The 23,257-nt window shown below is 36.5% G+C and overlaps 1 protein-coding gene across 2 annotated transcripts; it reads left to right on the top strand.

Annotated features, from left to right (window-relative positions):
* Positions 1-3,641: 3,641 nt before the first annotated feature.
* LOC115989394 lies at positions 3,642-6,361 on the top strand. Of its 2 annotated transcripts, none has more exons than XM_031113064.1 (2): positions 3,642-3,927; positions 4,021-6,361. In XM_031113064.1, the coding sequence occupies exon 2, from the start codon at positions 4,059-4,061 to the stop codon at positions 6,204-6,206; it is 2,148 nt and encodes a 715-aa protein (XP_030968924.1). In that variant the 5' UTR covers positions 3,642-3,927; positions 4,021-4,058; the 3' UTR covers positions 6,207-6,361. The 2 variants fall into 2 exon arrangements, with proteins under 2 accessions (XP_030968924.1, XP_030968925.1); XM_031113065.1 differs by having other exon boundaries at positions 4,024-6,361.
* Positions 6,362-23,257: the final 16,896 nt, after the last annotated feature.

Here is a 23,257-nt window from a genome sequence, read left to right on the forward strand (position 1 = left end):
AAAAGCATGCGAGGTGCGAGAAAGCACACAAAACAATACTTGTCATGCTAGTAGTGATACATGTTGTGAGGATGATATTACATGTGGGATAAATATCCTGTCATAAGGTAGGCCATTGCATTATATGACATGTCGCGCCCCAATCCTCAAAGGGTCAAGAAAACTACATCCCAAAAAGTATTTGTAATTTTTTTTTTTTTTTTTGACAATTCAATCTAAAGAATTCCTATTAATATTATAACAATTTTTATAACAATTTTGCTCTCAAAGTAAGTCAGAGTTCTATAAATTATTATAAGGACCATTAGCCACAGAAGAATAGAAGTTTGAATAATTATAATTATGCATTAATAACTTGTCTTATTGAAGATAAAAGTCATCACTATTGTAAAGTTTACACCCCTATTAAAACATAGTTTGTTTAACCTAATAAATTATCCAAGTTGTTATTTAGGTTAATGATATCATGGAAGTCTGAAGAAAACACACACGATACTCTATTTAATGGAATAGAAGCTAAACTGTTAGTTTCTGGTAGTAAACCTTGAACCCATGAGGAGTTCTATGAATCCACAAAGAGATAAACTAGAATCCACTAGAGAAAGAATTTGACAAAAAATCTTTTTTTTTTTTTATTTAATTTTTTTATAATAGTCTGAAAATTGAATTGCCTTTGGAGCCTACAATGCGTTTAAATAGTAAAAACAAACTTTATGGCAACATTAATTTGATTAAACCCTAAGGTGGTTACAAAAGCATATAAAACTCTAATTTGATTAAATAACATTAAAAGCACCTAAAAAGAAAGAAATAAATAACCTAAACCTAAAATAACAAAAATTACATAAAAATACTATAATTAAAAAATTACAAAATTTAAAATTCAAATTGTGTCATACATCAGATCCTTCCACTTGGAGAAAACCTCATCCTCGAGTTGATAGTTGAAATTTGAAATCTTTCGCTTTAAATAATTTGAATGCTTTAATAACTTGATCAATTCTGAAACTTGAATCCTTCATAAAGTGTAGCATAAAATTTCTTCTCATCTGCCTTAAATTTATTTGCAACATCAATCAACAAAGGATTGATGATAAAATTAAAATTTTCTACTCCTAGAAAATCAACATATTGCATGGCCTTCTTCAAAAAATCAACCAAAACCTGAGGATTATGAGTTGTGGACTTATCTGCATATTTAACCTCAATGGGATCTTCCTCAATATTCTCAATAATTAGCATCTCTTAATTTCTATCATTATCCACAATCAACTCAGCCTTCTTTTTATTGACATCTTCATCACACTTTTGACAAGTGGTATCTTCAATCTTCAATTTAATAACTTGTTGCAAGTCTTGATCTTTATTAACCACTTCAAAATTTTCTTTAGAAATGGGCTTCTTCTTCTCAACCCTAAAACCCTTTCCTTTACTTGACACCTGGACCTGGCTGTGATAATTTTAGTTTTGTGGTTGACCTTCTATTTTTTGAACGTATTGCTTTTCATATGAATATATAGATTTACAATCAACACTTGTATAATCTAATATTTCATAATAGTCATTAGGAAACCATAAATCAATTAATACACTTTTCATTCTTTGCCAAGAGTAGATTGGATGCTTACCTTGTCATTTTCTATTGATTTGAATATCTTCTCACCATTCCTGTGCTTCATCATCCAATTTATTAGAAGCAAGCCACACTTTTTCTTCATCACTTCTAAAAATTAAAATACTCTTCTAAATCAAGAAGCCAGTCAATAAAATTCAACTTACACATATCTCCATCAAAGAATGAAATTTTCTTGTAGTTAGGAGTGCATCTTTGAATATATTAAATATTGTTGTTGTCAAATGATTTCCTAGCAAGAAGAGTAGCAATCTTTTGGATTTCGCCTATAATTTGCTGATTCACGAAATAGTTGATTCTCATCACAAGCCTCTTCATGAAACTTGAGGAACTCAGTCCTAGTGAGGATTGTGTTGTTGATGTTGTTGTTGCCATTGTTGTTGTGGTGATCACCGTCTTGCCAATTAGCCATTAGACTAGGGTATGTCAAAGCTTTGATACCAACTGTTTTCACGAAATAGTTCATTCTCATCACAAGCCTCTTCATGAAACTTGAAGAACTCAGTCCTAGTGAGGACTGTGTTGTTGACGTTGTTGTTGCCATTGTTGTTGTGGTGGTCACCGTCTCGCCAATTAGCCATTAGACTAGGGTATGTCAAGGCTCTGATACCAACTGATGTTGTAGAAGCTTGAAGAAAGCACACGCAATATTCTCTTTGATGGAACACAAGGGGTTTCTCTAATTCCACAAGGAGATAAACTAGAATTCACTAGAGAAAGAATTTTACATAAAGTCTATGTTTATTGATAATAGTCTAAAAACTGAATTGCCTTTGGAGGTTATAGTGCTTTTAAATAGTAAAAAAAAACTTAGGGCAACTAGAAACCCTAAGGCGGCTACAAAAGCATATGAAACCCTAATTTGACTATAAAAAATTAAAATTAAAAACACCTAAAAAGAAGGAAATAAATGACCTAAACCTAAAATAACAAAAATTACATAAAAATACTATAATGAAATAATTATAAAATATGAAAATCAAATTGTGTTCTACATCAATTAATTATGCAAGTTTAGATTAAACATACATCACATGCAATCAACACAGCAGAAAGTAAATGACACAGAATGTGATGATCTAGGAAAACCAATGAAATTGTCTAGTTTCAAGGTAAAAAATCTAAGAAGGATTTAACTTAGACAATCCACAAGGCAATAATTCACTAATAGAATGAAAGTTTTTACAATATACTTAATCCTAAATCTATTGCTACTGCATGTATTACTTAATAACGTGACTACATGCAGTTTCAAATCTACACTCTTCTATTATGAATATGTTACACATAAATACTCCTGTTTGTGACTTTGAGATCTCCAATCAAAGGATTAGATTATCAAGAGTAATTGATTTGATGCAACAAATTTACTCCACCGGTACTAGCAATAGGGATTTGATTTTCTGTAGGTACTTGTTAAGTTAGAAGGTTATAGAAACTCACAGATCTTACAGGAGTAACTCACAAAATTTGAAAAACATGTATTAGGGTTTTGGTTTTATATCTAGTAGTGTTGGGTCTTCTTTAAAATTCTATAGAATCGCAGTTCAATCGGTCACAATTGGTCGAAAGCCCTTTCTCGATCAGTTGAGCTCTTTAGTTTCTGACTTCATTTTTTTGCAGCTTGTATGTTTTTGAATCTTGACTTGTATCAACTTAAGCAATATCTAAACCACTTCAAAGAAACTAAGATCATACACTAGACTAGTTTTTATTCTTGGTTTGCCAACATACAACAAATTTAGAACCTAAACATTTAAAGCTAAATATTTAGAACCTAACAATCTTCTCCTTTAGCAATACTTCGTGCATTTTCCCATATGCCATACCAAATATATGCACCTTTCATAATTAAGCATATATTTACTAAGGTTACAATACAACACTTTTTAGAAAGGTAAAATTTTCACAACAATTTCCCAAAATGTGTTTTACACAAATTAAAAGCAACATTTTATATGATATGTTTATTTTTCAAAGAACCATTAAAAAGCCACTTAACATGCAATCTACAAAAAACCTGGTTTCCAAAGCTCCAAAATGTGTCACATGGCTCTCCAAAAATATTTGACCCTTAAATATATATGTAGAGAGAGAGAGGGATGGGTCCTTACATGATCGATCAATTAACTTTCTAGGTGCGTCGTTATGGTTATTATATTTTGGGCAGACCTGAACTGCAATTTCTGGTTTGTTTTGGATTTTATTTGATGTGGTATATAGTCTAGAAAAAGAAGAAAATCTGAGCAACCTTACTTGTAGAGGTCAGCAAAAGAAGATAGAGCTCTGATAAGGTAACCTATTAATCATTTGTGCCTTTTGTCATTGATTATCATGTTTTGCTATGCGACATATTAACAAATAAATGCATCTGTGCCTTTCTTCAGTAGATAGCAGTTTGATCTCGACAAGGAAGAGGAAGACGATGCAGATTTTCCCACCAGGACTAAGAACAATTTTGAACGAATGGGAGATACAAGCTTTGGTTTTAGTTAGCCTTAGCTTACAAATCATCCTTTTCGTGATGGGCAGTAGGAGAAAGTATTGGACCAGTGACATGCTCAGTGTCATTCTGTGGATCACTTACCTATCTGCGGACTGGTCTGCCACAGTCTCGCTGAGTGTGCTTTCTAGCAATGCAGGAAATATTGAAGATAATGCGGTAGATCCAAAGTTTATGATAACGGCATTTTGGGCTCCATTTTTTCTGCTACACCTTGGTGGTCCAGACACTATTACTGCCTATTCCTTGGAAGACAATGAGTTGTGGCGAAGGCACTCTCTAACATTAGTTATCCAGGTGGGAGTGGCTGTCTATGTCTTCCTCAGAGCCTGGACAAAAACTACGCTGAATTTTCTGGCCATTCCAATGTTTATTGCCGGGATAATTAAAATTTGGGAGAGAATTTGGGTTCTGAGGTCCGCGAGCAGTGAAATTTTTAAGGCATCCATGCTTCCATCTCCTGATCAGGGCCCCAATTATGCAAGATACATGGAAGAATACCGCTTAAAGAAAGAGGAAGGGTTCGACGTTAAACCTGGTAAATTCAGCGATGCTTTGTTTGTAGGAGATTTCTCCTTTACAGCCCCAGAAAACGTCATGATTTTAGATGCGGCCGCTCTACAAGACGCTTATCATTTCTTCGAGACTTACAAGCAGCTATTCGCAGATCTAATCCTCAGCATCCAAGATAAGGTGAACAGCCAGTCATTCTTTCAAAAAGCATCTTATGATGCCGCTTTTAAAGTGATTGAGGTTGAGCTGGGTTTCATGTTCGACGTATTTTTCACGAAGGCCTTCATGGTTTATTCTAAAAAGGGCTGTCTTCTGCGTCTCATCAGTTTCTTTTCTACCGTGTCTGTTCTTGTGGCTTTCTTGATCATGGAGAAGCATGCCTTCACAACAGCCGATATAATTATCACTTATGTATTGCTGGTTGGAGCGATCTTCTTAGAGATATATGCCGTGTTAATACTAGTTATCTCAGACTGGACAATGCTGATGCTTAGTAAGCACAAGAATTTCGTAGTGGATTTCTTGTGCAAAACCATTTCAAAAATTCGATTCTCTAAAAATAAGAGGTGGTCCAATACAATGGGACAATTCAATCTAATAAGTTATTGTCTTGAAGAGAAGGCAGACAAGTTTCGTGTTATCCAGAAGTTCTTATGCAGGAATCAGTTGCCAGAAAAGTCTCGATACCAAGATTCAGCGGAGGTTTCTATGAAATTGAAGGAATTAATATTTGGGCTGCTACAAGAGAAATCAAAGAGTGCCAAAGATCCCAAGACTTGCAAGGGATTATGTGCTTATAGGGGTGACCAGGTTCTTAAAAATTCAAAATGCGCTGATTGCAAGGAGAAAGAAGATCGCGAATCAGAGGAGGAGAGCGGTGAGGTTAGATTTGATCCGGTTCTTCAAAATGCAAAATGCCATTATGAAATCGGCGAAGAAAATTATAAAACAATCGAACAGAGCGTTGAGGAAGAATTTGACCAAAGCATTCTTCTCTGGCATATTGCAACAAACCTTTGTTATTATTCAGATTGGAACACATCCCCGAATTCTGTCAAAATTCAAAATTGTGAAGAAAGCAAGTTGTTATCAGACTATATGTTATATCTTCTAGTCATGCGTCCATTTATGCTTCCCAATGGAATTGGACAAATCAGGTTCCAAGACACATGGGCCGAGGCGGTTGAATTTTTTCAAGAAAGAAAATCCAAATGTGTTGGCAATCAAGCTAAAATAATTTTACTTGAAGTGAGTACTGAAGTTCCTCCATCTAAAGTGAAAGGAGATAGAAGCAAGTCATTGCTGTTTGAAGGATGTCGGCTTGCAAAATCTTTGCAATGTTTGGAAAATGAAAAGAAATGGGAGTTGATAAGTCATGTATGGGTAGAAATGCTATGTTATGCAGCCAGTAAGTGTCGATGGAACCATCATGCTCAGCAGCTCACTCGTGGTGGAGAACTAATCACTCATGTCTGGCTTCTTATGGCGCATCTTGGTATAACTGAGCAATTTCAAATTTCAAAGGGCCATGCAAGAGCTAAGTTGATTGTGCATTGAAATAGGTTGTATTGTATGGGAAATGCTCTTTTATTTATTTTTTTTCCTCTCTCTCTTTTAATTCCACGGTAAAGCATTAAAAGAATAGATTTTCATGCATTTTGATATATATCTGTCAAATATGATGTCCAATTAAAGTTAAATATTTATTATAATCAGCGATATTTTTTGTTGTGATGCTTTTCCTTCCCTATCTTCCCTATGAAAGAGTCCCTCACCTCTTTTAATTTTTGGGATAAAGAAATTGATATTTGTATGGAAAATCTAAAATTATGTGATATAGAACCACATAATTAGAAATCTATCTTATTACCAATTTGATTGTTTGGGTATAGGAAAGAACATCTCATTGTCATGTACAGCATCAACAGGTGTTTTGCAAACCCCATACTATAATTAACTTAAAGTCTTCGATTGTTCCTGTTTTGTTCTTCTTCAACTATATGGACGCGCCAAAGTTTAGGGCTGCCCACAATTATGTTGTTTCCTTAGTCAGCCTTCAACAATAGGGTTATAGATACTATTATCCTGTAGCCAAATAATTTGGATCAGAAGCCATGTGGTCTTCTAGGAAGACAAGATGTTCAACTCCTTACCTTGCTTTGGAACATATTTCCACCACCTCTTATGTTGATCCACTTCTTGACCTCTTTCTTGAGTTCACGTCAGTTGAATGTGTAAGTTTGAATTTATTCAATCAAGTGTTGGCTTTATTCCGTGACAAATTTGCTTGTAATTTAACAATTAGATACCCCATATTTAGGTGGGATTTAGGTAAGGGTTGTGTGTAAGAGAGTGTGAAGAAATCTTGAAAGTTCAAATAGCGAATAAAACACTATGAACATTTAGACCTCCAAATTACAAATTACCAATTCAAACTTACTATCAAACAATATATGTGTGGAACATGAACATAAGCTAAAACAAAATTGATAAAACAATCTAAACCAAATAAAATCACAACCACAGCAGAAATTAAATGGCAAAAATTAAGAGAAGAGATATGCAAACACAAGAACAACACAGTGATGTCTTATCGAAGAGGAAATCAAAGTCCTCGGCGTAAAACCTCTCCGCCGCCCTCCAAGCGGTCAATAATCCACTAGAAAATGATGTTGGGATACATGAACAGTAGAAGACCCTCTAAGCCTAAACTACCCAGTGTACCTAAGCCCTTCAAGCTTCTTGCTCCAATGAGGTTACGCCAAACATTTGTCTTTTCTAGCTTACCGGATTCTGCTATAGCCCATAGCATCAACCAATATTAATTGGTCCTTACTGAATTGCTTCCCAAAGTGCCAAAAAGCCTTCTCACAGATACGGGTATAGTGAGAAAAGGATTTGGCTAAAGAACCTCTCAAGGATGTAACAATGGAGAGGGTGAGAGTTGAGGAATTTGAAGAGTCACTATATAAAGATTGTAGATGAGTCAATCTTGTTTTTCTCTAGGGTTTTTCTCTAGAAGCTCTCTACATTTTGTGGGTATAAGGGGTATTTATACTAGTGTGCATGGAATGCGAAGAGTCATTTTTTCCCAAATAGAGTGGATTGGCCACTTGACCTCATGGTTTGACTGAGTCGCGAGTTCAAGCTGCGAGCTAACTGAATGGCTAGACTGGACTTTTTGCCCTGTAGTGCTCCAGCTGGCATGACTGTTAAGCTCCTCTACATTCTTCACTTGTGTGCATCCTTTAGCGACTTGCAAGCCATGAGATCCAGTCGCAAGTCCTTTGCTGAGTGCACAATCTTGAGATTTTCTTCACACTCTCTCACATACTACCCTTACATGATTCCCACCTAAATACAGGGTTTCTAAATGCTGAATTACAAGCAAATTTAGCACGAAATAAAGTCAACAAGATGGTTGATTAAATTCAACCATACAATCTCCCCCTTTGGCTATTCCGTGACAAAATCCTAAAACAAACTCTAAACTTAACATGTGAGTTGGGAACAGTTGAACAAAACTCACTCACACCTAACTCTAGAATCTGTGTAGCTCTTGAACCATAAGAACAAGTCTCTCTTGAAAAACAACACAATATGATCATTGTATGTAGAAAACTTGTAATGCATATGGAGCAAGCACAATACGATCAAGCAAAATGGAATTAAGGAATAAATCGTGACTTGACCAAAAACATACAATCACTATAAATAGTGACCGCAATGCTCATTCACACAAGGAATGAACATTCAGACATGCAAGCTAATAAGCTCAAAGCAAAGTATCATTTGCATGTCCAACACTCAACCAATGCAACAACTCAAGGTAATTGCATTTAGGGTATAAAATCCCACAAAGAGCACAAGAGTGATGTACTTAAAGAAAATGCATAACATTAATCAATAAGTACTATGCTACAAAGCATGGGTACAAAATATAGTAAATTTAAACTGAATATAAACTTATATATATATATATATATATCATAAAACCAACAACTTTAAACAAAGTATTAAAACCATATCCATGAGTTTTAAACCAAGTGTATTTAGCAAACCCCATAATAACAATAACACCACTTCAAAACAAAACACAAAAGAGTATAAAGTAAACACTGCTGAAATTAAGTTTTTGGTATGCTCCCCCTCAAAAAGGCACTCCCCCTCAAGAACTACCCTCCAAAATTCTCCCCTTTTTTGACCAGAATGGCCAAAAGGGTACTGTTGGATGGTGAAACTATCAAGCTTTGTGAATGTAAGTTCATCTGATCTTGAAGAGCAGCCAGTCTGTCAGATTGCTCATTCTGGACATCTCTGAGCCCATCAATCCTCTCAAGGGTAATCTGGAATGCATCTGAAGGTACAGCAGATGAAGATGAAGCTTTGCTCCTCTTGCCACGGCCTTTTGAGTTTGAGGGTTGTTCTTCAGCCTCTGTCTCAATCTCCATAGGTTCATGTTCTTCTTGGTCACCCTCCCCATCATCACCCAGAAGTCGAACTCTTATCCTTGTAATGGTTAGCTTGTTAATGGCTGAGGGAGTAGGCAAGAGGATGATATCTTAAGGGATTGCCATACCTTTCACTCTAAAAAGCCTCATAAGTAGGCTGGGGAAAATCAGCTTGGCCTTGGAGGTTGTTCTGGTCTCATCAACAATGGTGTAGAATATATGAGCACTGATGTCACTAGGTACAGGTTGAACATTATTATCACAATTAGGCATCTTATATCAGCTGCAAAGGTAATAGTGTTGAGGCATCTCCTCTCTTTAACTCCACCACTATGAGTTTGAACAGTTTCTAAGGATAGCATCCTATCCTTGTAATGTGTGAAATCATGATCATCCATATCCTCAAAAGCCAGCACCTCATCAATGTCATCTACATCTATAGTGAATTCATGTCCCTTTATCCAACAATTGATCCCATGCTCTCTTAACACAGTATTAGCATAAAACTCCCTAATCAGAGGTTCACATACTCCAGGCAGATCACTTAATAGCTTATCCCAGCCTCTGCCCTCAAAACAACTGGGAATGAATGTGTCCCTCAAATCCTCCAAGTCAAGAAATCTCTCCTGGATGACAGGTGCCTTCAAGTAGAACTGGGTGTACCTTTCAAAATGTTGAGGAGACCTGAACTTTGTATTACCCATCTTTAGTCTCTTGTTACCCTTCTTGGCAGTAGTCTTCTTCTTTGTAGGACTCATCTGCAAAACACAACAGCAAAGCCCACAAAAACAGAGCACAGTAGATGGAAACTCAAAAATCAGTAAGAGATTAGTAGCGCTGAAAAGAACAAAGAAGACTACCAAACATTCAGTCTAAACTCAGTTTAGAATCAATCATGACATGAGATACAAAGGCTTAGCACATTGTGATAGTGAGCCTAGAAACCCAACATGAACATCCTAGGGAACATAGCCGAACACATATGTAGATATGCAATAAGCAATCTGTGAACTATGCATAACTGAGGTCAGAACAATAAATGTACTCAAGAAAGAAAAACAAGCATTAGAATAAGCATATCAAGCATCAGATTATTAAATCCAAAAAATCCATTCAAAAAAACTCAACAAAATAACCCCAACCCATATCCGAAACAGCATATATCTCAAAATTCAAAATCAAACAACAACTCAAAAGTCCAAGAAAACAACGCTATAAACATGAAGTACTTAAAGAAAATAAGAAAACCCATTCCTTTTCTTGAAGATTGAAATTGAGATGTTGAAGAAAAATGAATGTTTGTGAGAGTGACACGGTGAGTTTCAGAGAGCGTTGAAAGGACAGGACAATGAACAGTTGAAAATGTTCGAGGGAAAACGGAAAAAGTTTAAAAATGGACCTTAAAACACAAAACATGCGTTTTTCGTGACTGAGTTAAGTTGTGGACAAGTCACCAGGACAAGTCGCCAAACACCTTAGAGACAAAAATTTTGAAAATTTTTTCTAAGTGTTTTTCATGACTGGAATTCCACTCGCGAGAGAGTCGCGAAACTTTCGGTATGACTCTCGTGACTGTACCTTCCACTCGTGAACAAGTTGCCACATCAAGTCGCGAGAAACCTAAAAACCCAAATTTTGAAAAATTTTCTAAGCATTTTTCGCAACTGGGACATTAACCTGCCAGAGAGTCACAAAAACCTTCTTTATAAGCTCGTGACTAGGGGCATGCGATGGGACTGACCCGCAACCAAGTCGCCAGAACAGGGCAACACTGTTTTTTGAAATTTTTTATATTTTTGCAAAAACAAAATACTTTCCAAAAAACAATTAAAAAACACTTAAAAATCTTTTTGTGTTTGATCAACAAAGATTGAGTATGTGAAACACATTTAATCAAGTACAATCACATGAATGAATAAAGCATTCCTTGAACATAGACAAAAAGATAGTCCTTAGTCTAATGTGAAGCTTCAATGATCAATTCAACCAAGACATACACAATTAGCACTAGATAGAGTGACCCATCTCAATTACAGAAATATGCATATATGACCTCCCACATAAACTTGATAACATAACTTTGAAGCTTTTCATTTGGCTTCATATACATCATATCATTTGATCTTTTTGAATCATTACATCTCATTGTGAGATCAATGTCTGAAATTTTTTATATTTCAATTTGATAAGTTAGCTTTTGGCTTTTTGGGCATCATACATTTTATTTCAAGTTGCTTTCCCTTTTTCCTAGTGAAATACTAGTATGTGCGATGGTTTTTGCAGCTCATTATCTCTTTTCATTTGGGGATTTACATTTGTTGAGCTCTTTAAGTAAAAACATTAAAATAAAGAGTGGGAAGATATATAGGCACAAGTCTATGCATGTCTCAAGATCAACAAAACCATTGACTAATCATTATGACAAGTTTAAAGATCTATTTACAATAGTCACATAGATTTCAAGAGTTTTCCCACAATGACATAAGTGCATAGAGAATAAGCTACTCTTGTAGATGCACAAAGCCATTAGCACAAAGATACAAGGCAAAACATGATTGTGACAAAACACAACAATGTGGATCAAACTTTTTGAATTTTCTACTTTTATGTGTTTTTGGATTTTTGACACAAAACCAAGAAAAGATTGATCAAAAACAACAATGTAAAAACGTTTTAAAAAAATAATGCAAACAAAACAAACACAATATTTCAAACCAAGCTAGCATCTAACCATAAAGCACACAACCAATCAAAGTCACAAAGCATAGGAAGTATTAATGCATAGACATGACGTAATGCTTATGCATGAGTACCCTTCTTCACCCACACGTCACGTGCATTTGGGGTGATATCCCTATAGGATTGGGTACGAGAGTTGTGGCTTTCAAACCTTCGATTGAAGCTTGAAAAACAGGTGGTGAATGCATCAATCATCTTCATCACGTCCATCACTGTAGAATCACCCACTCAGCCTCTTGATTGCTAAACAGCCCAATTCCTTTTGTCATTTCTTGGTTCTCTTGACCTCTGATCACTTGTATTCTTCAATGCTCTAAGCTAATGACAATTTGGTCTGGTGTGTCCTTGAAGTCCACAATGATGACAGAAATGTTTTGTTCTAGGACCTCTTTGTGATTTTGGAAGTGATTTCCCTTTTGCTTCAGACCTGACCACTGATTGGTTATGAGGCTTATTCAACACCTGTTGGTCAGCCACATTTTTGTTCTTTTCCACCTTTACTTTCTCAGGAGTAGTGGCAGCCATTACCGGCTCCTTGGCCTTCACAAACTTCACTTCCTTGGTGATATTGACAACTAAACTACTTTCTAGAGTATATCCCAATCCGGTTCTATCGGAGAAAGGTTTTTGATGAGAAAGGACTTCATCAAGCTTCTTAGTGGAGACCCTTTCTATCTTGGCATTTGCTTGAACCACCTTAAGCTCAAGGAATATTACCTTTGTGTAAGCTTCAGTTAGCTTACCATTCACCATCTCTATTTCACACTTGGCCTCCCTATAATGTACTAGAAGACTTCTATAGTCCTCCTCTGCCTTTTTCATCTTTTTCACGACTGCCTTGGCCACCCTTGTATATTCTCCTGACTTCTTAAGGAGGGAATTGTAGTTTTCTTGAAGACTTGCATTACTTTCATCTTCTTCAACATCTGATTCTTCTACAACTCCCATTGATTCCTCATCACTATGCTCCCCAAGCTCTTCTACAAGCAAACTCAAGTCCTCCAAAGACTTAACGTTATCAATAGTCATAAAAGCAGAGTAATTCCCTTCTCCATCACAGCTTTCCTCTAAATCAGAATTGAAAGAGTTTGAGTCACTAAGAGTGGTGGCCTACACCTTGCCCTTCATTCTCAAATAATTAGGACATTCCTTCTTGAAGTGGCCATGTCCATTGCACTCGAAACAGGTGACTCCTTGAGTAGATTGGGACTCCTTTCCATCTTTCCTTTTGAATTCCTTTTTCTCCTTTCCAGCACTTTGGAATTTCCCTTTATCACCAAATTTTCCATTTTTCTTGAATTTCAAGAATTTCCAGAAATTTTTCACAAGGTAAGCAACATCTTTTTCGACAACTTCCTCATCCGATGAGTTGTGAATCTCTACCCTTTCATTAATAGTCTTAAGAGCAAGAGATTTGCTCTTCCTTTGTGTTGTTAATGACAACTCATAAGTCTCAAGCAAGCCAATTAGCTCTTGGACTTTGATATCATCAAGGTCCTTACTCTCTTCAATCGCTGTAACCTTGGCACGGAAGCTTTTTGGCAATAACTGAAGGATCTTCCTCACTATCTTGGAATCCTCCATTTTCTCGCCCAAATTAAACTTGCCAATGACCAATTCATTCAGCTTACTATAGAAGGAGTCAAAAGACTCGTTCTCACTCATTTTCAGCTCCTCAAACTGGGTGGTTAGCATTTGCAACTTAGTGTCTTTCACTTTCTTCGTTCCTTCATAAGTGGTCTCCAATATCTGCCATGCTTCTTTGGCAATAATAATGTAAGATATCCTGTGGAACTCATCTAGAGATACACCATAAAAAATAACGTTTAGTGCTTTACTATTCGCATTAGACGCCATGAGAGCTGCCTTATCTCATGTGGATTTGGCAAGGTCCGGCCTAGTCCATCCAAGATCAATGGCATCCCAAAGAGTTTGATCTATTGAACATAAAAATGCCCTCATTCGGACTTTCCAAAAGGCATAATTCTACCATCAAAATATGGTGGTGCATTTAAAGATTGAGACCGATCCATCTCAAAGAGGGGTCAAGGATCGCACTAAGGTATTTAAACCACAATGAGTGCACCCGCTCTGATACCAATTTAAAGTTCAAATAATGTATAAAACACTATGAACATTTAGACCTCAAAATTACAAATTAGCAATTCAAGCTTATTATCAAACAATATATGTGCGGAACATGAACATAAGCCAAAACAGAATTGATAAAACAATCTAAACCAAATAAAATCACAACCACAGTAGAAATTAAATGGCAAAGATTAAGGGAAGAGATATATAAACACAAGGCCAACACAGAGATGTGTTATTGAACAGGAAACCAAAGTCCTCGACGTAAAACCTCTCTGCCGCTTTCCAAGTGGTCAATAATCCACTAGAAAAAGAAGTTGGGATACATGAATAGCAGAAGACCCTCCAAGCCTAATCTTCCCAATGTACTAAGCCCTCCAAGCTTTTTGCTCCAATAAGGTTACGCTGAACCTTTGTCTTTTCTAGCTTACCGGATTCCGCTGTAGCCCATAGCATCAACCAATATCAATTGGTCTCTACTGAACTACTTCCCAAAGCTCCAAAATGACTTCTCACAGATATGGGTATGATGAGAAAAGGATTTGGCTAAAGAACCTCTCAAGGATGTAACAATGGAGAGGGTAAGAGTTGAGGAATTTGAAGAGTCACTACGTAAAGATTGTGGATGAGTCAATCTTGTTTTTCTCTAGGGTTTCTCTCTAGAAGCTCTCTACATTTCATGGGTATAAGGGGTATTTATACTGGTGTGTGTATGGAATGCGAAGAGTTAGTTTTTCCCAAATAGAATGGACTGGCAACTTGGCCTCATGACTTAACTGATTCCCGAGTCTACGCAGCGAGCTAACTAAATGGCAAGATTGGATTTTTTGTCCTGTAGTGCTCCAACTGGCGTGACTGTTCAACTACTTTGCATGCTTCACTTGTGTGCATTCTTTGGTGACTTGCAAGCTGTAAGATCTAGTCGCGAGTCCCTTGCTGAGTGCACAATCATGAGCTTTTCTTCACACTCTCTCACACACTGCCCTTACATGATTCCCACTTAAATATAGGGTTTCTAAATGCTGAATCACAAGCAAATTTGGCACGAAATAAAGCCAACAAGATGGTTGATTAAATTCAACCTTACAAATCTCAAATTGTGTGCAATCAAAGGAGTCCCGCGACTGACTCGCAATTGGTAAGTCGCCAAAGTGGTAAATGTGTGAAGCATGCAGGGTGCTAAAGGGCCAGGACAGCTAGAGCACTATAGAACAAAATCTACAGTCTGGCCAGGTAGTTAGCTTGCGACTCGTTCCACTTATGAGGCTGAGTCGCCAGAATGCCCTATTTGGATGAAAAATGACTTTTCACATTCCTCACCTACACTACTATAAATACCCTTATATCCACAAAATGTAGAGAGCTTCCAAAAAGAATTTTGAGAGAGAAACCCTAGAGAGAAACAATATTGACTCATCAACAGTCTTTGTCATTTGATTCTCCAAATTCCTCTACTCTTACCGTCTTCATTGACATATCATTGAGAGGTACTTTTGCCAAATCCTTATCTCACCATACCCATATCTGTGATAAGGTATTTTGGTGCTTGGGAAGTAGTTCGAAGATGACCAATTCACTTGGTTGATGCAATGGGCTTATTACGAGATCCGAGAAACTAAAGAAAACAAGGTTTGGCATAACCCTGTTGGAGCAAGAAGCTTGGAGGGTTTAGGTGCATTGGGTAGATTAGGCTTGGAGAGTTTTCTGCTATTTATTATCCTAACTTCATTCTTTCATGGATCATTTGACCGCTTGGAGGGTGGCGGAGAGGTTTTTTATTGAGTTCTTCGATTTCCTCTTCGATAACACGTGTCGGTGTTATCTTTGTGTTTACATCTCTCTTCCTTTACACTTTACCTTTTAATTGCTGTTGTGTTTGTGATTAATTATGGTTTAGAGTGTTTTACTGATTTGGTTATAGTTTATATACATCATTCCGCACGTATATTGTTTGTGTATAAGCTTGTGTTAGTATTGTTAATTTTGCGGGTCTAAACATTTATTAGTGTTTTACACACTTATTGAACTTTCAAGTGGTATCAGAATGGATGCAACTGCTGTGGTTTAATTACCTATGTGTGATCCTAAACCCTTTAGCTATGGATGAAGCTATGGAAAAGGCTATGTTGAATTGTAGTTTAAATGTTTGTGATAATGACTCTATGAGTATGTGTGAAGATTGTCCTAACAATGAACTCCTAGAGTCATTAAAAACAAAGAAATACGCTAGAATGTTTGTTCACACGCTGAAATATTTTGAAATTGAGAATCATATCCAACATAATAGTCTATGTGAGTCAAATTCTTTGATTAAGAAGTATAAAAGAAGGAATAGAAGATTGTGTGATAAAGTTAATCATCTTAAAAAGAAAATTCGATCTAACAAGAGAGTGGTAAATGAAGATAATTTCCAATTTGAAGGTCAAGAGTGCTTGTCCCATGATTTCTTATTTGTGCACACTTCTTTGAAGGTATTTAATTCGTGTTTATGATATCAAGATAGTGGTTGCTCTCGCCATATGATAGGAGATAAATCATTGTTTAATTCACTTAAAGAGAAGGTCGGTGACTATGTGACATTTGGCGATGGAAGTCATGCTCAAGTACTTGGCAAAGTGATTGTTGAGATAATGAGATTACCTCTATTGAAGGATGTCTTATACATCAAAGGGCTTAAGATGATTCTCTTAAACATCACTCAAATAAGGGGCCTGTAATCATTGGTGAAGAAGGGATTCAAGTCTTCAAGGGAAATAGGACTACCGACAATTGCTACGGATTAGTTCCTATGTCAAAAATTTCCTGCAAAAGTGCTCGTGCTGACATGTTGGAACTTTGGCATCAAATATTTGGGCATGCAAACTTCAAACAAGTGGCTGAAGTGTCTAAACTTGAAGCTATTAGGGGACTTCCAAAATTTGGAAAGGTGGAGAAGACCATTTGGGGTACATGTCAAATGGGGAAGCAAACAAAGTCAAATCACAAAGTGAATATGATCTCTACTTCATGCTATTTAGATCTTCTTCATGTTGATCTAATGGGGCCCACAAGAATTGAAAGCCTAGGAGGAAAAATGTACATCATGGTCATTGTTGATGATTTCTCAAGATGCACTTGGGTGGAATTTCTAAGAGAAAAATCAGAAGCATATGAGAAGATGGAAATACTGTGCAAGAGACTTCAAAATGAAAAAGGGGTTCCTCTTGTCAAGATAAGGAGTGATCATGGCAAAGAGTTTGGGAATGCAAGATGCGAGTCTTTTTGTGAGAAGAATGGGATCAAAAAGGAATTTTCAGCACCTAAAACTCCTCAACAAAATGGGGTGGTTGAGTAGAAAAATCGGATGATTTAAGAAATGGCAAGAGTTATGCTACTCAACAAGCAAATTCCTTAAAAGTTTTGGGGACAAGCTGTTAACACCTCCTGTCACATTGGTAATAGAATATTCTTTTGAGCGGGAACTAAGAAGACCACATATGAAATTTGGAATGGAAAGAATCCTAGAGTGAAGTACTTCTAAGTATTCGGAAGTAAGTGTTACATTCTAAATGATCGTGAGAACCTTGGAAAATTCGATGCCAAAAGTGATGAAGGCGTCTTCCTTAGTTATTCTACCAGTAGTTAGGCATATAGAGTCTTCAACAAGAGAACAAAGATGGTAATGGAGTCCATCAATGTGGTAATTGATGATGCCATAACAAAAGTAGAGATTGATGATGATGGAGAAGGACCAAGCTCCAAAGAACTCACCGTTGAGGTCAAAGCCCTAGATATTAAAGTAGAAGGACTTAAACCGGAAAAGAAATCGACTCTCATGAACTCAAGAATGGAGACAAGGTCAATGTCTAGAACATCAAGTCCTCTCACTCCTTCAGAAGTTCGTCCTCCTATCTCCGAAAATGATGAAGTGTCCATCTCAAAGAAGCCATCATCAAGAGTGGTTAAAAAACATCTAGACAGTAACATCATTGGGTCTCTAGATAAAGGTCTTCGCCTTAGAAAGGGAAACATACTTCTGGCCAATCATGTAAAATACCATTGCTACCTTGCCCAATTTGAGCAGAAAAAGGTAGAAGAATCCCTTCAAGATGAGAATTGGGTGGACTCAATGCATGAAGAGCTAAATCAATTTATGAGAAATGATGTATGGGAAATTGTTCCTAGGCCTAACGACATTCATGTCATCGGCACCAAATGGATTTTCAAAAATAAGACCAATGAAGATGACGAGATCATACAGAATAAGTCTCAGTTGGTGGCTCAAGGTTGCACTCAAGTAGAAGGAGTAGATTTTTATGAATCTTTTGCTCTTGTAGTTAGGCTTGAGTCTATCCGCATCCTTCTGTCAATTGCATGCACTATGAACTTCAAACTCTACCAAATGGATGTGAAATGTGCATTTCTCAATGGATACCTGAGTGAAGAAGTGTTCGTTGAACTACCCAAAGGTTTCCAAGATCCTCACTTACCGGATCATGTGTTGAGATTGAAAAAGGCTCTTTATAGCTTGAAACAAGCTCCTAGAGAATGGTATGATCGGCTTACACATTACCTCTTAGATAGAGGATTCAAAAGAGAATATGCCGATCGGACTCTATTTTTCAAGAATGATGAAAACTACCTCCTCATGGGCCAAGTATATGTTGATGACATAGTATTTGGAGCTGCCACTAATGCTTGAGCTATAGAGTTCTTCGAGGAGATGAAGAAAGAATTTGAGATGTATGGTAGGGGAGCTTACATTTTTCTTAGGCCTTCAAGTCAAACAAAAGAAGGAAAGCATATTCATTTCACAAGAAAAATATGCTAGAAATATTGTCAAGAAGTTTGGATTAGATTCCAAAAAGCATGCCTCCACTCCCATGAGTTCATCTATAAAGCTTAATCTTGATCCCTTTGAGGTAGAAATGAGTCCAACTTTGTATAGGAGCATCATTGGGAGTTTACTCTATCTTACGGCAAGTAGACCGGATATTGCTTTTAGCATAGGAGTTTGTGCTCAATATCAAGCTACTCTGAAGGAATCCCACCTAATTGCGGTGAAGCGAATCATACGATATGTCAATGGCACTCCTGATTATGGCTTGTGATACTCAAAGGATTCTAATGCTTACCTTGCGAGTTATTCAGATGCAGATTGGGCTAGAAGTGTGGATGACCGGAAGAGTACCTCAGGTGGCTGTTTCTACCTTAGGAACAATCTTGTCTCTTGGATGGGCAAGAAACAAAATTCCGTGCTCCTCTCTACGATGGAAGCAGAGTACATAGTTGCTAGGAGTTGCTGCACACAACTTCTTTTGATGAAGAAGCTACTTTATGACTACGAGATTCCTCAAGATATAATGTGTGTGTTCTATGACACCACCAGTGCTATAAATCTCTCTAAGAATCCAGTTCAGCATTCAAAGTCAAAGCACATAGAGATACGTGACCACTTCATCCAGGATTTGGTGGAAGATAAAGTTGTGTGTCTTGAATTCATACATACGAACAACCAAAAGGCGGATATCTTCACCAAACCTGTGGTCCCGGATTGAATCACTCCGAAAGACCATCGACGGTGGTACAATTCCTTGAATCTCATGTGTGGTATGTGCTTTACTTATCTATCTTGATTTGATCTCACTGGTGTTTAGCACACACTTCTATGTTGGTTATATGTATAGCATGTTTTGACAGTTTTTGTTTGTTTCTAATTTCTTTGAATGTTTTCTTTTTGATCAATCTTTACTTGTTTTTATGTCAAAAATCCAAAAACACATAAAAATAGAAAATCCAAATAGTTTGATCGGCATTACTATGTTTTATCACACACATGTTTTGCCTTGTACCTTCGTAAAAATGGCTTTCTGCATTTACGAGCGTAGCTTATTGTCTATGCACTCATATCATTGTAGGAAAAATCTTGACTTCTATGTAATTGTTGTTGTAAGGTTGAATTTTATTAACCATCTTGTTGGCTTTATTCCATGCCAAATTTGCTTGTATTTTAGCAATTAGTAACCCTGTATTTAGGTGGGAATCATGTAAGGGTAGTGAGCGAGAGAGTGTGAAGAAATGCTCAAGATTGTGCAAGGATGCAGAGACTCACAGTTGACTCGTAACTAGCAAGCTGTCAAAGTTGGTACACGTTTGGAGCATGCAAGGGAGCTGAAGAGTCATGCCAAATGTTGCACTACTTGACAAAAATCCCAGGTTGGCCAGGCTGTTAGCTTGCGACTTGAACTTGCGACTTAGCCTAGTCACGAGGCCAAGTCACTAGACCACCCTATTTGGGAAAAATTGACTTTTCACATTCCTTCTCACCCTACTATATATAGACCCTTATACACACGAAATTTAGAGAGCTTCTAGAGAGAATTTTGAGAGAGAAATCTTGGAAAAAAACAAGATTGAGTCATCCATAATCTTCACATAGAGACTCTTCAAATTCCTCTACTCTCTTCCTCTCCATTGTTACATCCTTGAGAGGTTCTTTACCAAAATCTTTTCTCACCATACCCATATCTATGAATGGATGTTTGGTGCTTTTGGAAGTAATTAAGAAGGGACCAATTTCACATTGGTTGATGCTATGGGCTATAGCGGAATCTGGTAAGCTAAAGAAGAAATAGTTTTGGCATAACCTCATTGGAGTAGGAGCTTGAAGGGCTAAGGTATACTGGGTAGATTAGACTTGGAGAGTCTTCTGCTGTTCATGTATCCCAACTACATTCTTTAGTAGATTATTTACCGTTTAGAGGGTGGTAGAGAGGTTTTACACCGAGGGCTTCAATTTCTTCTTCGATAACACATCGTGTATTGTCCTTGTGTTTGCATTTCTCTTCCCTTAATCTTTGCCATTTAATTTCTGCTGTGAATGTGATTTTATTTGGTTTAAGATTGTTTATCAATTTTGTTATATGCTTATGTTCATATTCCACACATTAATTGTTTGATAATAAGCTTGAATTGATAATTTATAAATTGGGGGTTTAAACGTTCAAGTTGTTTTATACATTAATTGAACTTTCAATTGGTATTGGAGTGGGTGCACTTGTTGTGGTTTAAATACCTAAGTGTGATCCTTGACCCCTTGTGTTTATTTGCCATGGATAGTGCTTTGCATGCCTCTTTATATGATTTGGTTAATGATGAATGTAACATGCCATGTGTTTGTGAAAATGCATCTATGAGTGATAATCCTCATGATTGTGATGCTATGTTACATGAATCTTTGGATGTTATCGATATTCCTAACATTAAACTCTTGAAGAAAAAGGCTAAGAAGTTTAATAAGGATTTGAGCAAGTTATTTTGTGAAAATGATGATTTGATTGCTAAACTCAATGAATCCAACAAATTGGTTGAAAAATACAAGAAACTTGCTTAAAATTCTATTCAGCATCTTCGGGTCTCATTCTTCCAACCCTCGTTTCACTTCTCTTGAGACACTCAGTCCAAATAATCGTTCTATTTAGATGAGGAAGGGTTCCTATGGTTGAGCTTTTGCTCTTTTGGTCTTTAATCTAATTCTTTCAATCTTTGTAGGCCCTTTCATGCATTAGATGCTTCATTGTCAAGCATTTATGCATCATGCATCTCTTTATATGCATTGTTTTGATTATTTTTGCATTTGATCTTATTTTTTGTGTTTTTGTTTTGTGTGAGTAAAAAATCCAAAACCACATAAAAAGTGAAAAATTCAAAAAGTTTGATCATATATATTTAAGCACATATGACATGTGAGTTTTGCCTTGTACCTTCGTATAAATGGATTTATGCATTTACGAGCTTAGCTTGTTCTTTATGCACTTATTTCTTTGTGGGAAAAATCTTGAAATCTATGTGTGATTGTTGTAAATCGATCTTCAAGCTTGTCATGAATGATTGATCAATAGTCTTGATGGTTTTGATACTTACATAGACTTGTGTCTATATATCTTTCCACACTTTTTATTGTTTTTGCTTAAAGAGCTCAACAAATGTAAATCTCAAAATGAAAAGAGATAATGAGTTACAAAAGCCGTTGTACATACTAGTATTTGACTAGGAAAAAGGGAAAGCGACTTGTATTGAAAATGTATGATGCCTAAAAGCCAAAGGCTTGTTCATCAAAATGAAATATCAAAAACTTCAGGTATCAATCTCAAAATAAGATGTATTGATTCAAAATGATCAAATGTTATGAATTGTAAAGAAACCAAACGAAAAGCTTCAAAGATATGTAATCATTTTCTTGTGGGAGGTCATGTATGTTCATTTCTATAATTGAGATAGACCACTTGACTTAGTACTAGTTATGTATGACTTAATTGAATTGATCATTGAAACTTCACTCTTGACTAAGGACTATTCCACATTTGATACACACACACAACACACATGCGTAATGTTCAATGAATGCCTTATTCATTTATTCGATTGTACTTGTTTAAATGTGATGTGTGTGTGCTCAACTATATATGGATCAACCCAAAATATTTTTGATAATTTTATATGTTTTTGGAAGTGATTTTTATCACTTTTTGTGTTCATGTTTAGTGCTTACTTTGTTTTTCATTGTTTAAAGATGTTCTGTGTTGAAAAACAGGTGTCAGAGTTTTTCGTGACTCAGCTGGCAACTTACCAATCTCGAAACCCTAATCACGAGTTCATCCAGAAGCTTTGGCGACTTACTCACGACTCACGAAAACTTTTGCGACTGAACCTGGCTTCTTGCCCAGTTGCGAAACGCCCAGAATCAGCTTTTTAAAGAGCTTTTTCGTGGGAAACTTCTTTTAAACCTCTCCCATCCTCTCTAAAACCCCTCTTTCAATATTTTTACATTAAAACCCAACCAATTTGAATTTTTTTTCATTCCATTAACTTTTCTAAGGTAATTTTAAACTCTTTTCATTGATTTGGATCCTTGGATTATGTTTTGGTGAGTTTTGTGCTTTTGGTTGGGATTTTCATCATAAGGGTTGGGAAAACTTAATGTTTATCAAAATTTTGTATGAGATTGGTTTCTTTTGATGATTTGCTATGGTTGTTGGCCACTTGTGACAAAAAGAACATGTATTAGGGGTGGATTTCATGATGTTCATGCATTGTTTCACATTGTTGTTCATAGTGTGCATGCTAGGTGTTTGATAAAATGCATCTTAGGCACTTTCTCGTTTGTTTGGTCTCCAATGAGTACCAAACTTTAGGGTTTCTCATGTTTCCTCATTAGGAACATGTTTGGTTCATTAGTTGTGTATTTAATACACCTTACCCCATATGTGCATTTTTCATGCATTGGTCATGCATTGCACATAGCCACCTCTTGCACACACCTTTGCTACCATTGTCATGTATTGGTCT

This window comes from Quercus lobata, chromosome 5, assembly GCF_001633185.2.
Source record: "Quercus lobata isolate SW786 chromosome 5, ValleyOak3.0 Primary Assembly, whole genome shotgun sequence".
In the NCBI taxonomy this organism is placed as follows: Eukaryota; Viridiplantae; Streptophyta; class Magnoliopsida; order Fagales; family Fagaceae; genus Quercus; species Quercus lobata.